Genomic DNA, 16,954 nt, shown 5'->3' with positions numbered 1-16,954 from the left:
AATTGTGAAATTGTGAACATGCATAAATAAATAAATAAAAAAAAATAAATAAAAAATTGATACATGTACATCTCTGAGAAAAGGAGCCATGTCTAAGCTTTGAGTTGACTTGCTTCTTACATGTAGCTATCTTGTATTGATGGCCACAGGTTCTACTATCAGTTGGATGGTCGCATTCGGGTGTTTACCCAATAACAGTTGTTTATCAACCACCGGGATTAGACTTCTGTCGGTTTATCACAAACAGGCCTTTAATATATGTAATCCTCTGCATTTTCAACCAATCGCCCCACATGGAAAAGTCATTATCTTGGATGTTCCTCAACCGAAGACTCTCTAAGAGACTGGGGGGGGGGGGGGGGGGAATTTCCTGATGGGAACACGGGTTGCTGTGTGCGAGACTTTTACACCCACCAATGGTATTGCCACCGAGTCTGGTGTTAGCGAATTATGATCTACTGCCCATGGAAACTGACGACCATTTCCCATTGATATCTTTTCTAAAATGTAAACAAATGTGGATAGTTTATCAATTTTTGACAAATTAGAGTAAAATTATAGAGAAGAAATATCTGTCACTGTTAAAAGAGAGATTTTGTATATATTGTGCTCTATATGACAGCAGCATTGAATATCAGCTGGCGGGATCATATGATAAATATAAAGTTCTACAGAGATATTAAAAGGTGTCTTTTATATTCTATGAATTGGTTTATTCTTAAAAAAAAATCTTACCTGTATGTGCTGCGTTGGTTCAAAATTACCAGGGAACAGTTCTGTACTGCAACTATGAAATCCTGTTAAAATGAACACAATCAACGTCAAAGAGTATTATGAAAAAAAAAGTTGTATGTTTGAAAAGAGTATTAAATTTAAATACAAATCCTCCGAGATTCTATTAACAAGATATAGTAAGATCAGATTGTATACACATGAACATAAATAAATTGATTATGTACAGTATGGCTATCAAACATTCATATCAATGAATACCAAAGATATCTTGGAGAGCGCCTTGTCTGGGTAGCTTGGCCAATGCCGGAGTAATAATAGAGCAGTGCTCAGAAATATTGTATAAATTAAACGGATAACGGATAACTGGAGACTGTGGATCGGGTCCAAGCAGATGGAGCGTGATGGGAGGGGGGGGGGGGGGGGAACTGACAGGAAATATTATGAGGCAAAGTAATTTATGACGCACGGTACATGCACATTATAAATAATTATCCATATTTATGTACATCATTTTCTATTGTTACATTTTGTATTTTATTTTCAATCATTTGTATTTTTACTGTCAAAAAAGCCATTGGAAGTAAAATTTCTGTGTAATAATTGCATCCATGGACCAATAACATAATTTTAAATCTTAAATCTATAAAGCGATATTTAAATGTTACTATCATTATTATTATCATTATTAACATCATCATCTTCAATATAAACTACAATGGTCTCGTTATTATGTAAGAAGTATCTAAGAAGCATATTTTTTCAATGTGCTTTTTTTTCCCTCCAAATAATCCCCCTCCCCAAATTTTTTCTTCCAAATATTCTATTTCCCCCCCCCAAATACTGGTATATATTTTGTACTTAACTGTACCTTGTGGCAAAGCCTGATCAAAGAGTTCAATAACAGATTCAGTATCTTCAATGTCATCAATCTGTAACAAAGACAAACCATAGACATGTTTACCATGTTAAAGTTGCTCATGCTTGGGTATATAGAGGGCAGCACACTGAGCCAACAGGTGTTACGCTCCTGTGGGTACTAGTGTCCCTTTATGCGTACGTCCATACGGGAGCGTAATATCCGTTGGCTCAGTGTTCGCCAAGTAGCCAGCTTCACGAACGACCATAATATATACCCATGCATGAACATCTCTAACATGTTAACAGTATACATATTCAGATAACAGTCACACCGATCATGTATTTACAGACAATCTCTACACAAGTTAGTAAAGCAGCTATAACTAAATCATTACACACAACAGAATTTAGGGTTGGTGATTTTTAATAATTTTTATCTTCAAATAACAATTTAGATTGGCACTGAAAATCTAATTAAAATACATCAAACAGAGAAATCTCAATCACTGATTTTAAAGGACTTACATTAACTACAGTATTTTGGATTCTACAAAAGGAATACTTTAAAGTTAAATAAAACTCAATTTGACAAAATTTTGAAAACTTAAAAATGACTTATTTTTCCACAAATTCTCTTTTTTCTGATATATTATATCGTTACTACAAGAAAGTAGCTAAACAGGAAGAAGAAAATCACCAGAAGTGACAATTTGCAGAAGAGAACTACCTGTAGACCTCATGTAAAAAAACAATCCAATCCTGTATACTAACCTCAATGACGAACGTCTCTCTGTGACCCGAGGCCAACAGAGGGTCAACAGACTCTTCACTGGGATGGTTCTGTTGTAGGCCATCCACTTCTACTATGCTTTCCTACGATAAGATAAAGGGGTTATTTCACAAAGATCATAAGTTGAACTTATCTCTAAGTTGGACCTAACAATTATGGAAAGCCGTTAGCCTCTATGAAAATATTTTGTAAAGTTATTTCAAAAGGCATACAATGTTGATTCAAATCATTCACATTTTCTATTTTCAAGGAGATTTCATGTTCATACTGAATTTATAAAAAGTCTAAAATACTTGATTTTTTCTCTTTTAATACATTTCATTTTAAGGCTATAGATGGCTCTTCTTGATTGTTAAGCCAGACTTAGGATCTTTGTGAAACACCCCCAGGTTACATAGGCTCTCTAGTCAAGGCTAAAAGTAGGTGCTGTAAGTGTAACCAGTTTGACGATAGTCATTAGAGAGGGAACTGTACCTTGAAAGATTCTGTGATAATCTATTAAACAATTCTAAGTTTTAGCTTTTCCGCCAGATTGACGTTTGCCATCCACTTCAACTGTGCTTTCCTGTGAAAAGAAAAGGTTACATACTGTAGGCACTCTAGTCAAGGCTAAAAGTAGGTGCTGTAACCAGTTTGACTATAGTCATTAGAGAGGGAAATGTACCTTGAAAGATTCTGTGATAATCTATTAAACAATTCTTACTATTAATGTAGCTTCTCCACCAAATTGATGTACCAGTATACTTCTGATGCTGCTGGTCACATATTGGGACAAATTATTTTAAATTAGTAACTTTTTGATGCATGAAGTGTTTGCCAAATTCGCATTTCAGGTTCGCGAACGTCTCATGCTGCGAAATAACTGAATCACAATCAACAAAATGCATAATTTTTACAAATCAACAACTATTCTTGTTACAAAAATGGCTACAATTTACAAATCATACAAGTTTTATGTCACAATGTGTCTATTTTTTTCCTTCTGATTTCACAAACCTTGGAATTGCCCATATTATCATCAATATTACGATTATTATTATTCTACAGGGGGGTGTTTCACAAAGATTCTAAGTCAAACATAACTCAAAGTTGGACTTAAACATTATGGAGAGCCATTTGTAGCATTAAAATAAAATATTTTCAAAAGCAAAAATGCAAGTATTATAGACTTTTCATAAATTCCACATCAAGAACATGAAATCTCCCATGATAATAGAAAATTTGAATTATTTGATTCAATATTTTATGCCTTTTAAAATAACTTTTATAAAATATTTTTAAAGATGCTAACAGCTTTCCATAATTGTTAAGTCCAACTTAGGATCTTGGTGAAACACCCCCCAGGTCATTCTAATGATTTATACAATATACCTGTAGATCGAGCAGGCCATACGTCTCTTTGTTTTTAGCTGTAATGTTATCAAGCCTCTCCTGGAATGCCTGAAGACGTTTGTCTGTAGCTCCAACGGGTCCCTGTCAAGAAAAACAATTAAAGGGAGTGGGTCGTCAGTTTCCATGTGCAGAAGGCCATGATTCGCTGACACCAGACTTGGTGGAAATACAATAAACGTGTTTACAAGTCTGCACACAGCAAACCCGTAGGTCCATCAAGAAATACCCTTTTGTCTCTCGGAGAGTCTTCGGGTGAGGGAAAAGTGAGATACTGACTTTACCTTGTGGAGGAATGGATGAGGGAATACAAAGCATTACATAAGGCCTGTTGGTCATAAAAATGAAGGCTAATCCTGGGGAGTGTTTCACAAAGATCCTAAGTTGAACTTATCTCTAAGTTGGACTTAAAAAATATGGAAAGCCATTAGCATCTTTGAAAATATTTTGTAAAAGTTATTTTGAAAGGCATTAATTGTTTATTCAAATCATTCATATTTTCTATCATCAAGGAGATTTCATGTTCTGGATGTGGAATTTATAAAAAGTCGAAAATACTTGAATTTCTGCTTTTGAATATATTTCATTTTAAGACTCCAATGGCTGTCCATAATTTTTAAGTCCAACTTAGAGTTAAGTTCTACTTAGGATCTTTGTAAAACACCCCCCTGGTGATTGACAACGTCTGTTATAGGGTAAACACCTGAACGGTGTTGAATTCCTCATGAGAGCTGACTACTATGTGTCTTTAACAAGTAAGTTATTCATACCCTACCAAGTTATGTAATTTTTTCAAGTAAGCAAAAAATTCATTGTTCAAATTTATGTTTTGTGAGAACGTGACATGTTAAAACTTACAGCCCTAATTCCACCAGTACGGCTTTCATTTTTCACAAAAAAGCAAAGAACATCAAATTTACAAGGGGTATTAATGATTTTGTTGTTAACTGTAAATACCATTTGTGATTCTGAGTGGTCGAGTAGCCGAGAAGCCTGTATCAGATCAAGCAAAGCTAGACCTGGGTCGAGTGTGGCAAGTGTAGATCAATGTCTTGTCAAAGGACATTTAGTGCCCCGGCAGGACTCAAACCAGGGACCTTGTGACAGTCCGGTGGCGTATCCACTGTATCGTTACGAGGTTCCTTCCTCATACATGCCATACTACTGATCTAACAATCTACTCATCGCCACCACAATGTATGGCTGTGTTTACACATACACCATGGGAATACAAGCTTGCATTAGGCAGTCTCACCTGTCTGGACAGTCTTAGAGCTGATGGTGGAGGAAGAGCAGACAGGAACACACCAGTTGCAGTCTGTAAAAACAAATGTGAACACAACTTGAATAGTACAAGTATATACACTGCTGACTAAAGACCCCCAAATCAACATTATCTCAAAAAGAACTTAATAACATCAATAATACACTGTGGAAACATTTGTCTAGCGTTTAGTACTACATTCTTAAGCACTTTACATTGTAATTATTATTATCCTGGTTATTGCATTCAACTGCTAATCCCCAAACAGGACAGATGCTCCACTCCCTGGGGAGTATTATAGTTTGCAAGTTATTTAATATTGACACACACAAATTGCAAATACTACTGACTGCACCCTAATTGTAATGAATACTTATCGAGATCATTGTCTTATTCAAATAAAAAAAAAAGGGAACATCGATAACTTACTGCTGTTCCGACAAGCAATGTCTCTCCAACCGTGACTTGAACCTTGAGCCCAAAGAGACAGTTCATTCCTTTGACCTGCAAACCAAATATAAAGAAGGCAAAGGAAGAATAACTATCACAGAGCGATGCACTTCACAGAAAACATTTTTTCATCTTCATTATTATTTCTTTATTGCAACAAAAACCCAAGGTTGGATTTCAAATAAAAATAAAAATACAATGGTTAAAATAAATTATACAAAGTCAGAGATACTGTAGAGATTGATACATAAATGTATGAATAACAATGTGGTTGCTACAATCAAATTAATACACATTATCATTATTATTTTCTTTTGTCGTCCTTTTTAAGTCAATATATGGTACAGTATTTGGTAAGCCAATCTAAAACTTTCTGTCACATTTATTTGATTTTAGTCGATGAATACTAGGAATATTAGGAAGTCTGCTGTAAATTTTTGTTTTCCCTCCTCAAGTGGAGGATCAAACAAAAGAGAGGTGAAAAAATTATTCATATGCCGAACCGGGCTTATAAACTTCAATACTGTCAACATAAAATAGACACTTGTAAAACTAAAAAAATAGTGAGAATTGCACCGTATTAAAAAAAATCTTATTCCAATAGACATACATGTATGAGATTACTATTAAAGCAGGGAGACAGTCAGTGAAGTACATACATGCATTGTATGATCATGGGCAGTGTAAGGCTGTATGAAGGCATTCCTCTTAGATATTTACACTTCTAAGATATGGGAAGACCTCTCACATCTCCTCTGTTTCACCCTCTCTCTTTTCTTCTAATTTCTGTAGTGTATTTTTGTCTTGTCCTGTCCTGTCATGTCTTGTTTTGTCCTGTCCTGTCATGTCCTGTTTCATCTTGTCCTGTTATGAATTGTTTTGTCATGTCCTGTATATCTTATTATGTCAGTTTCCTGTCCTTTGAGTCCCGTTTTGTCATTCTGTTCTTGCGTACCTTTTGATTTTTTATTTAGACACTTTAAAATGGTTTATGAAAATATGTTGTTATATAATATCTATTTTCACTGTGATTATTAAGACACTTTAAAAAAATGATTTATGAAAATAATGTTCATATTAGATTTATTCTTGGGAACCTACAAAAAACATGTTATGCTTTCCAGTAGGTTCCTGTTTCATTTCATAATTTTGAACTTACTTTGCCAACTATGTGCTTTATTGTGCAAACAATTGATATGAAATAGAATAAATTAGAATCAATCAATCAATCAACATTCATCAGAAATCATCTTGCACATGTACCTCGTAGTACAAGTAGAACAATATGAGACTCAATACCACATGTTCATCCTAATTTCCTTTCAATTCAATTTTTCAATTCAAAGTATTTGGCAATTATAAATACAGAATACATAATAGGCCAGGACCTAAATTCTGCTGCCATTTATGTTCAATATCTGCAACAGATAAAACCCACTACAAATCTAGAAATACAAAATAACTGTAATAGTTAATAATACAAGTTACTAGAAGAATAAACCTGGGGGTGTTTCACAAAGACTAAGATCGACTTTAAGTTGGACTTCACTTTGGCAGGCCATTTATGCCACTGTTTGCTCTTAACATTTACTGGCATTATTCTTTTAAGAGAGGTACAAATCATGGTCACAAATCTACAGAATTTGTATTTTTCTATCATTCATTATTGAAGGAAAAAATTATATCTAAAGACCATAATTTAGAGACCAATGATGAGAGCAACCAGTGGCATGAACTTAAAGTTGATCCTTAGTCTTTGTGGAACACTCCCCTGATGTGTAGTGTTATATATAGCTCACCTTTAGTTTATTCATCATTTGTCTGTGGAGTTCGTATTCCATGAATGGTAGGGCCTAGGACATCATAGACAGATAGACATCACAATTAAAATCACTTTATCCAAACACTGCAGCAAGAGAGCAACTAGCATGTTTCCATTGGACTACATACAATGTACATGTACATGGATATATATATACATATATTTTATCTATTTTAATAGAATAGTTTCTATTTTTCTTCTTTAACATGGGGGCTCACTGTGTTATGAACCTGAGTTTATAACATTACAAAGACGGAGGCAACAAGACACAGCTTTCATGAAACATGTTAATTACAAAATAATATATCACATTCTTTTTTTTAATTCATCAAAATAGAAGTATAGACAAAATAGAAAAATAAAAGCAAAAAGAAAACAGCATTAAGGGGTCGGAGGAACCGCATTCGTGTTCCCAAAATCTCTGGTAAAGGGGTACTATTCGCACAACAAAATCCAGCCTCAGAATTGTAAAAAAAGGGGGTGTATACGACTTTCCACCTGGAGATTTCTTTGAAAAAGGGGTGTTTTTTCTCTCTCTCTCTCTTTGGATTCCTGAGAAATAAATTTTTCTTTTCTCTTTCTCTCTTTGGACTCCTGAGAAATTTAAAAAGGAGGTTATAAAACATCTTTAAAAAATAAATCAAATCAAATCAAATCAAATATCATAGATAGGGGGTCACATTGAGCGGTGTTCCGGATTTAGAGGGGTCTCTAAGGCAGGAAAAACCTGCAAAAGGGGGGTTCAGAAATGTTGGCAGCCGTGAGATAGGGGGGTGCTTTCAAAGTGAGGGAACAGGCATACGCCTACCCTAAATAATGCTGAAGGGGGGGGGGGTGGGACGCATCCACACAACTTACATCGCTGATCAAGGCTGCATTTGCTTCTCCTTGCATCTTTTTCTTGCTTCTACATACTCTGCAAAAGAAAAGAAATGGTATAGATAACTTCCATATCCCAACAAAACATTGAAATAGAATAGAAATATACACATCTTTTGCTCAGTTTATCAAAAATAATCATTCAATAAAATTGTGGTAAAAGATGGTAAAATCTTCCTCTACACTTCTAGGATGAGAAAAAATATGAACATAATCACACCACAAAAAGCTTTCATGGTTTGATTACACCAAACACACTGATTGAACATTACTTACTACTCAAGTCTCAACCATTTGGGTTATTTGAGAATTCTATTTTTTAGCAATAATTTAGAGAGATAAAACCTCTCAACTTCTCTTGAGCACTCAAGAATACTTTTGATACACTTCAGGTCAGATCATATAGAAAATGTATAAAATCATTTTTGAATAATAATTTAGAGAGATAAAACCTCAACTTCTCTAGAGCACTCAAGAATACTTTTGATACACATCCTATTTCAATAAGATCAAGTCACAAAGGTCGGGACACTAAAGGTCCCTTTCAAGGTTTGATATCATCTAATACACTGATTGAACATTACTTACTATTCAAGGCTCAAACATTTTAGGTTATTTGAGAATTTATAGAGGCTATAGAAAATTTAAAAATAATTTATGAGCAATAATTCAGAGATAAGGCTGGGTCACTAAAGGTCAGATCACTCACCTAGCCTGTATGCTACAACCATGCCCTGTGTATGACAGGTACGGTGGGGGCTCTATGGTGGTGAATAGCACATCTGGAACTTTGCTGCGTCTACAAAAGGCAGTCAAATATCGGATGAAAACAATAGTAATGAAGAGTGAATTCATAACAGAATTTTCCATCAGATAATAACTTGGATTTATTTAGCTCACAATAATTAATACTTAATTCTCTATGCGCTTTACAATCTACATCAACATATATAAGAGGACAAATAACACCACTTTATAGACGCCAACTCATCAAAACAGGAATTGTTACACTACTGTAAGAAAAGATGTGTCTTTAAGGCTCTCAATAGATTAACCTTATCATTATTAACAAAACATTTTGATGCAAAGTGTATTTGTGGCTACAATTTAATTGAGATTATGGGAAAGAAAGTCACACTTTGTTGAAATGTCAGGAAAAAATTTGGGCATCCCATTTGGCTCTTCATATTCAAATCATTTGTAAAGTCATTCGTAACTTTACGCACAGCTTTATGAAACACCCCCACCCCCCTGGACTTATAGGCCCGAATTCACAAAGCAAGGTTTGAGCTCAGACCAAGGTTTGAGCTCAAACCTTCTTTTGTTTCGCCAAACCTCCTTTTGTTCTTGACAAACCAGGTTTGTAAAAAACGCGTAAAACGCGTCATACCAAGGTTTGTCGACAAACCTCCTTTGTGAATTCGGGCCATAAAGGCCTTCTCCATCACATAGATAAAAAGGCCTTGTCCTAGGTCATGATCCTAATGTCTAAGAGAAACGTGCAGTTCTTGTAATATGCCAAGCAAAATGAAAGTATCCCTTATCCAATAGCTTACTAACAGTCCCATGTACTCACTTGCATGTTGCACATTTTGCTAGCTGCACAGGGAAAGGAAGGGCTGTATCGTTGTAGGGAATGTGGCACATGGCACAGCGAGAGGAGACATGGTCCGGGACTGGGTTTCCACTGTCCATTCTAACAAAAATGAAAGAATACAAAATAATAACTTGATCATTAGGTGATGTCTGCATTCAATTTCATCAACATTACTGAATCAGCGCGGGGCCTCCGCACGATGCATGTGCAGGGATTGTGCAATGCCACGTATACCATGTCTATTGGCTATGGGCTTACAATTTTTGTCTCCAAATTTGTATAACTTCTTGTGAAACAAAAATCGTAGAGGCCGCAGAGCCTGTGAATCCGTACAAAAATCTCAAGGCCACATCCTGCCTCCGCAAGGAAGCCGCACTGAAAAGGGGATACGGGCAGGATACGGGCTCAGTAGACTAATTGCAGCCCAACTGTAAACAAGGCATAAGCAGTGACATTTGGGATATACTTCCAAGGACTTTCTAAGAAAAAGGAAAGGAAAAGGCAAATGCTTACCTTTCGATTACATGTGGTGTCATGGACTGTTGTTCCTTGAGGAACTCTGTTCTATCCAACGACATTGTTAGAACAGGGCTGTGCTGCTGCATCAACGCTGCTTGCTGAACAGCTTCTAGGTTGACTATGGCTGCTGTTCCTGAAGCTGAAAGCAGACATATCTCCTCACTGAATGGACAGATAGAGAATAGAATTAGACTTGGGTTAAACTAGGACCAGCACGGTTAGAATAGGACTGTGCTGCTGCATCAACACTGCTTGCTGTACAGCTTCTAGATTGACTATGGCTGCTGTCCCTGAAGCTGAAAGCAGACATACATGTATCTCCTCACTGAATGGACAGATAGAGAATGTAATTAGACCTAAGTTAGACTAGGACCAGCATGGTTAGAATAGGACTATGCCATTGCATCAAGGCTGCTTGCTGTACAGCCTCTAGATTCACTATGGGTGCTGTCCCTGAGGCTGAAAGCAGGGGGATATAAAAAAAGGCATAGGTTAGACAAGTACTAATTAGACTAGGACCAAAGTGGACTGATTAGGACTATGCTGTTGGACCAAGATTTCTTACTGCATAGCTTCTAGATTGACTATGGCTGCTTTCCCTAAAGCTGAAAGCATAAGGGGACAGAAAGGAGGTATATAGGTTAGACAAGGACTAATTGGACCAGGACCAAAGTGGACTGATTAGGACTATGCTGTTGGGTCAAGGTTGCTTGCTGTACACAGAGATGCCAACCTCTCGACACAAAAAACAGACTGAGTGTCCTAAACAAAAAATAATCAGATTTTCACAAAAACTAGACACTACCACTGGCCTGTCAGCCCCGGGCCAGTAAAATTTCAGAAAAATGTTTTACTTGTACATGTACATTGTAAGTACGGTCAAGTAAATTTGTTGCTCTGTCATTAAAATTTAATGAGAAAATTATAAAGCATAGTTTTTGTTGGGGTTGCGGGGGTTTACTTGTACATGTTTCTATGCCATTCCGCTGTTTTTATGGGTTTTAATTTAATTTTTAAATTTTTTTTAAAGATGAAAAATCGTATTTTAAGACGTGATATCGTATTATCATATTTCACTCTTACTAAATATGATTTAATCGTACTGGTTGGCATCTCTGTGTACACCATCTCAGTGGGAAAGATCTGACGAGAGAAGATACTCACCAGATGCTGGTGGTCTCCTTGTATCCTACTACCGCATGGCAACCCATAGCTATAGCATGGGAGCGTATCTCTGTCCTCAGCTCTCGCCACCAGGCATCTCTCGTCTCAGGCTCGTCTAAGAAATGAAGATAAACATACATGAATATGCTCTCAATCTCCCTCTCTCAATTAATACTACTACTGCTACTGCTAATAATAATAATAATAATACATATGATTTATAAGGCGCCAAATCCACTTGACAGTCAAATGCTCAAGGCGCAGCTTGTGCAAAAGATGAAATACATACATGATACATTTATACAAAGTGCGATAGGAAAGGTACAGACATGAAAGGTAATGGTAATCAATTATAAGCTAAATTAAACAGATATTTCTTAAGATTGTTTTTTAACACCTCAGTAGAACTGCTATTCTTAACCCATTGAGGGAGAGTATTCCATAACGAAGGCCCAGCATGAGCGAAGGTTCGTTCCCCCCACTTTGTTTTAACCCTAGGAGTAACAAGTAAGCCAGAGTTTTGAGAACGTAGCTGTCTAGAAGGAAAGTAATGCTTAATCAAGCCGATGTTATACTGCGGAGCAGAGCCATGTATACAGTGAAATAATAGCAAAATAATCTTGAAAACAACACGTTTTTCTACGGGCAACCAATGGAGTGATTTGAGGACTGGTGTGATGTGACTGTACTTGTTGGACAGGGTCACGACACGAGCAGCAGCATTCTGTAATCTTTGTAATTTTGCGAGTAGGTTGTGAGGCGAACTAAACAAAAGGCCATTACCAAAATCCAAGCGAGAAGAAATCAAAGCATGAGTAATTTTCTCGGTGGCACCACGGTTAAGATATTTACGAATAAAACCCAAATTGCGTAACTGATAACGTACTGATTTTGAGACATATTGAATTTGAGTAGACATTTTCATGTTTGAGTCGAGAAACACACCAAGGTTGCGACATACATTAGATAGGGTAATTTCATGTCCAGCAAGAGTAATTGAAGTGATGCTATTACTCCTACTTCTAATAATGGTGGGTTCTTGGATGAATAGATGATTGTGGATCAATAGATTGATGAAGTGTAAACTCTGTTGAGATGGAAAAACATGTAGTGGGAGAACCGAAATTCAGGAATTCATAAGGATTAGTCCTGAAATAATGCATGAATGCTTCTTAGCCGGCACCCCACAGTTGGCATTATATCATTTAGAAATTATGTACATGTTTGTTTGTTTGCTTTACCCGACTGCTAAGAAAGCATGTGTATGCTTGTTATGAAACAACCGGGGGAACGACGGTTTAAGGCCTCTTTGAGGGACCTGGTAATGAGGATTAATGCCTTAACCAAAGGACACTAACAATCAACCTGGTTTTGAACCCCGGACCTCCCAGTTACGAGACCACTGCTCTACCACTGAGCCACTGCGCCTCCCTTGTTGAATACTCACCTGGATTGTGTATCCTGTCAAGTAGTTTGACTGATCTAGTAGACACCATACCACCAAGATGTACCAAGAAACCATGAGGAAAAGACGCCATGGTGAAGAACGGGTACTCCTGCATATCAAACAACATTTTTGGAAAATGAGGAAAAGACGCCATGGTGAAAAACGGGTACTCCTGCATAATGTACTTTGCCAAGACGTTAATCTACATTTGCCAATCTCCACCCATGTGTTAATGGGTACCTGATATGCTTGAGCGCTAGTTACTTTGGCAGCTAGATGGATACCGGTGCTACATGTATATAAATATCCATATTATTATCATTATTATTACATGTGCATGCCATCTTGTATGCTACTTTAAAAAAAACTATCCCGTTAAAATACAACTTTATATCATTAGAAAGTTGAAAGAATGAAGAATACAAATTTTAAAAGAATAACAAATATTTTCCCTTTCAGTATCGGACAAAAGCAAATTAAAACCTCATTGTCTGCCCTCTAGATTCGGGTCAACAAGGGTAAAATTTGCTGCAGTTACGGTGACGTTGCATGTGGACCCTATCGGCTAGCCTATATAGCTGAGACGATAAGCAGTAATGCAAAGTCATTGTGAATATGCGTACTCCACATAAGATAATGTCATCAGGTTGACAGCTATTTTTTATGTCAACAACTTCCAATTTTTAAAGGTTTACATTTTGAGTTTTCAGAGAGCTGTTACTAGAAGCGTTGATATTTAATTCATCTATTTCATTTCTCAAGTCCGACAGGGTCTTGAAAGTGTTCTTTCTTTGTAAAACATCTGATATCTTTTGAAGATAACAAACTGTACATGTTTACAGAATGGCAGATGCTATGGAGGGACATTTGAGACCAGTTATATCACTCATTTGGTCCGAGTGGCAGCAGGATATTAATACAGAAATCCTCCTACTGCAATTGATCATAAGGTGTAATATCACAGTGCAACTATATTGTACTTCTCTATTCATTTTACAAGACATTTAACCCAATTATTTTAGCAAGTTTTAAGTGTAGATAAAATTGAAAAAAATAAAAAAAAATGAAAAAGAAAAGAAAGAAAAAGAAGAAGAAATTTGCAAATCATATTCCAAATCATATTTCAACGTGAATGAACAAAAAAAGAAGAAAAAGAAAAACATGTAGGTTTTTAAAGTCCTTACCAGCATATCAATGTTGTTCTGAGCTAACACTGCTCTTGGTAGACCAATTCGATGAGGACCGCTGCCACTACCACTACTGCCTGCTGCACCGTGGCTCCCTGAAAACAGGGATAAAACAATTACAGTACAACTCCAGGGGAGTGTTTCACAAAGACTATAGCAGGCCGTTCATGCCACCATTTGCTGGCATTGATCTCTCAAGGGACGTTAAAATCATTGTCACAAATGTACATTTTTTGTTAATTCATTATTGAAGGAAAAAATATTATCTAAAAATCATGATGGTGAGAGCAAACAGTGGCATAAACGGCCTGCCATAGTTAAGTCCAACTTAAAGTTGATCTTAGTCTTTGTGAAAAACTCCCCAGACTAATTCTAAATTTGCCTGTGTAAGCCCTTCATCTAAAGAGACATACATTGAGTACTTCATTTCTGTTTTTCTACATGCATACCACCCATATCAGGGAGTATGTGTGGGAGCATTGTTGCGCTTTGCTATCTTGTATCCCCCCTCCCCACTCCCAATTGTCTCTTGTCATTCATTAATAGTTAAGATTTCCCTCAATGGTTTTTGTAGCAATTTACCACATTATCCATAAATGGAACTCAAGTATTAATAACTTCATGTACAGTGTACATGTATATGTACATGGCAAATTTACAATTAGTCTGGGGAGTGTTTCACAAAGACTAAGATCGACTTTAAGTTGGACTTAACTTTACCAAAGCAGTTCACAAACACAACAATCCTTACCCTAACATTGGAGCTAGGTGTCACAATTATAAATGGGGAGGTTACGGGTTTGCAAGCCATAGTACGGCAACTAATGAGTGCCTAGGGACTCTACTTGATAAAAAAAGAAGAAGGTTGGAGCAGAAAGCAATCTCAATTTGAAATATCAATAACAACGTTACAAAGTTATGAATGCTTTAAAAGAAAGGAACCTTGAAAAGGTGACTTGTGATATAAGAAAGGCTTAAATGATATTCCATAATTGTTTTATTCTAAGCCATGTTCTATCTTTACCTAATAAGCAACAACTATTTTATCTTAGGGACATTGCGCTTCAAACATTTTTTGTTTATGCATTGTTCCTACTACAGTATGTATTATATCTCAATGTTACCCATTGTATTTTATTATCTGTAAACAGTTATTTTACATGGTGAATAAATAAAACAAACAAACAAATAATACACATCAAAATGATTTAATAATGCCTCTTCAGTATCCCCCAAACTGGTATTAATTACCATAACCAAAACCAGTTTTAGTGCAAATGCCACAAACCCCATTAATCAAGCACTTTAGATGAAAGAAGAAATCAAAATCTTAATCCGTCAAGTAGAAGCTGGTATGAGCGAACACCACAAGATAGTGCACAATTAAGGGCGTTCTCGCCCATTCACAATCTTTAACACATATTATATGAACATGTGTTAAAGATTGTGTTAAACATGTGTCTCTAAGGAAAGGATTTACAAAACAAACTGTTTTTCATTTAGAGGAAGAACATGATCTTGCGTCACATTTCTATTAAAATAGCCGAGGCCTTGTTTTATCATATCAAAGTATAATCGTTTTGATTATTTGTTTGAGTGTAAACTAAGGAACGAAAGAAGAGAAATTTAGTAACTTGATAGTGCAATGAAAATATTAAAGTTTACCTATCACCAAATACTCTTTCGTTTTGAATGTTAGTAGTTCCATGTCTTTATACTGGTCAAAGCTGTCTAGTATAAAGACAACCCAAGAGAAACACAAGAAGTGGTCTTTGTAGACAGGTTGAGGTTGATGTCATACATTCTACATGTTTTTTTTTATTTTTTAAAGTCGAACATGACTTGTCACTTGATGCCTCATGTGTATGTGTATCTTTTACACAATATGCTCTACTAATATCATTCATTGGACTTAAGAGAGAGAGGGAGGAGAAACCTACTGTACCTACTGCAATAATACAATAATAATTTGGTGTTAGTTTGTCTGTACTTTGCACATTAGGTAAAGGTAAATGTAGTATTAATTTATAAATGTGGTTATAAACTGTGATCAAAACTACCTGTTCTCCATCTACAAGGTACATGACTTACACAATTTAAAATTGATGTTCAATTAATGGCAAATTTAATATATTTCATGTGGAAAATTTATTGTAAAAGAGGCAATGCTTAGAAGAAAAAATGGGACACTAATCTTAGCTTTGTCACTAGAGAAGTATGTGCTACGTGTACAAAAGAAAGAGAAAAGACTAATGGTATAATCTGTCTAAATCTACTGGATTGGAAAATACTTAACACTAAGTTGGACTTAAAAATTATGGACAGCCATTGGAGCCTTAAAATGAAATATATTCAAAAGCAGAAATTCAAGTATTTTAGACTTTTTATGAATTCCACATCTAGAACATGAAGTCTCCTTGATGATAGAAATTATGAATGATTTAAATCAACATTTTATGCCTTTCAAAATAACTTTTACAAAATATTTTCAAAGATGCTAATGGCTTTCCATAAATTTTAAGTCCAACTTAAAGATAAGTTTAACTTAGGATCTTTGTGAAACACCCCCCTGGTTTGTTTGTTTGACCTGAGTGCTAAGAAAGCATGTAAATGCTTGTAAGCAACCAGGGGGCTGACTGCTTTAGGTCCTCTCCGAGGGACTTGGTAATGAGGATTAATACCTTACCAAAGGGCACTAGCGCATCAACTTGGTTTCGAACCTTGGACCTCCTGGTTAAGAGACCACAGATCTACCACTGGGCCATCGCGCTTGACAGTTGAATGTACCTGACATACTGTAGATTGCCTAACTTTTAACAGATTTCATCATTTTTAATCAATTAATATTAAGAT

The 16,954-nt window shown here is 36.0% G+C and overlaps 1 protein-coding gene across 7 annotated transcripts in view; it reads right to left on the bottom strand.

Moving 5' to 3' along the window:
- The window catches only part of LOC576722 (C2 domain-containing protein 5), a 35,026-nt gene that overhangs the window by 8,657 nt on the left and 9,415 nt on the right, over positions 1 to 16,954 (bottom strand). For 4 of the 7 annotated variants that reach the window (XM_030982823.1, XM_030982827.1, XM_030982826.1 and 1 more), the window contains 14 exons: positions 14,099 to 14,196; positions 12,915 to 13,023; positions 11,468 to 11,582; positions 10,298 to 10,465; positions 9,764 to 9,883; positions 8,897 to 8,986; positions 8,167 to 8,224; positions 7,286 to 7,339; positions 5,466 to 5,540; positions 5,028 to 5,090; positions 3,755 to 3,856; positions 2,365 to 2,466; positions 1,604 to 1,664; positions 736 to 797 (listed from right to left, as the gene is read on the bottom strand). In XM_030982823.1, coding sequence (XP_030838683.1) covers positions 736 to 797; positions 1,604 to 1,664; positions 2,365 to 2,466; positions 3,755 to 3,856; positions 5,028 to 5,090; positions 5,466 to 5,540; positions 7,286 to 7,339; positions 8,167 to 8,224; positions 8,897 to 8,986; positions 9,764 to 9,883; positions 10,298 to 10,465; positions 11,468 to 11,582; positions 12,915 to 13,023; positions 14,099 to 14,196 — 1,277 coding nt within the window. The remainder of the gene's footprint in view (positions 1 to 735; positions 798 to 1,603; positions 1,665 to 2,364; positions 2,467 to 3,754; positions 3,857 to 5,027; positions 5,091 to 5,465; positions 5,541 to 7,285; positions 7,340 to 8,166; positions 8,225 to 8,896; positions 8,987 to 9,763; positions 9,884 to 10,297; positions 10,466 to 11,467; positions 11,583 to 12,914; positions 13,024 to 14,098; positions 14,197 to 16,954) is intronic. The other 3 variants (XM_030982824.1, XM_030982825.1, XM_030982828.1) reach the window with 3 other exon arrangements.

This window comes from Strongylocentrotus purpuratus, unplaced genomic scaffold, assembly GCF_000002235.5.
Source record: "Strongylocentrotus purpuratus isolate Spur 01 unplaced genomic scaffold, Spur_5.0 spur5_scaffold_13, whole genome shotgun sequence".
NCBI classification, from domain to species: Eukaryota; Metazoa; Echinodermata; class Echinoidea; order Camarodonta; family Strongylocentrotidae; genus Strongylocentrotus; species Strongylocentrotus purpuratus.
This window is presented reverse-complemented; position numbering and strand designations above follow the sequence as displayed.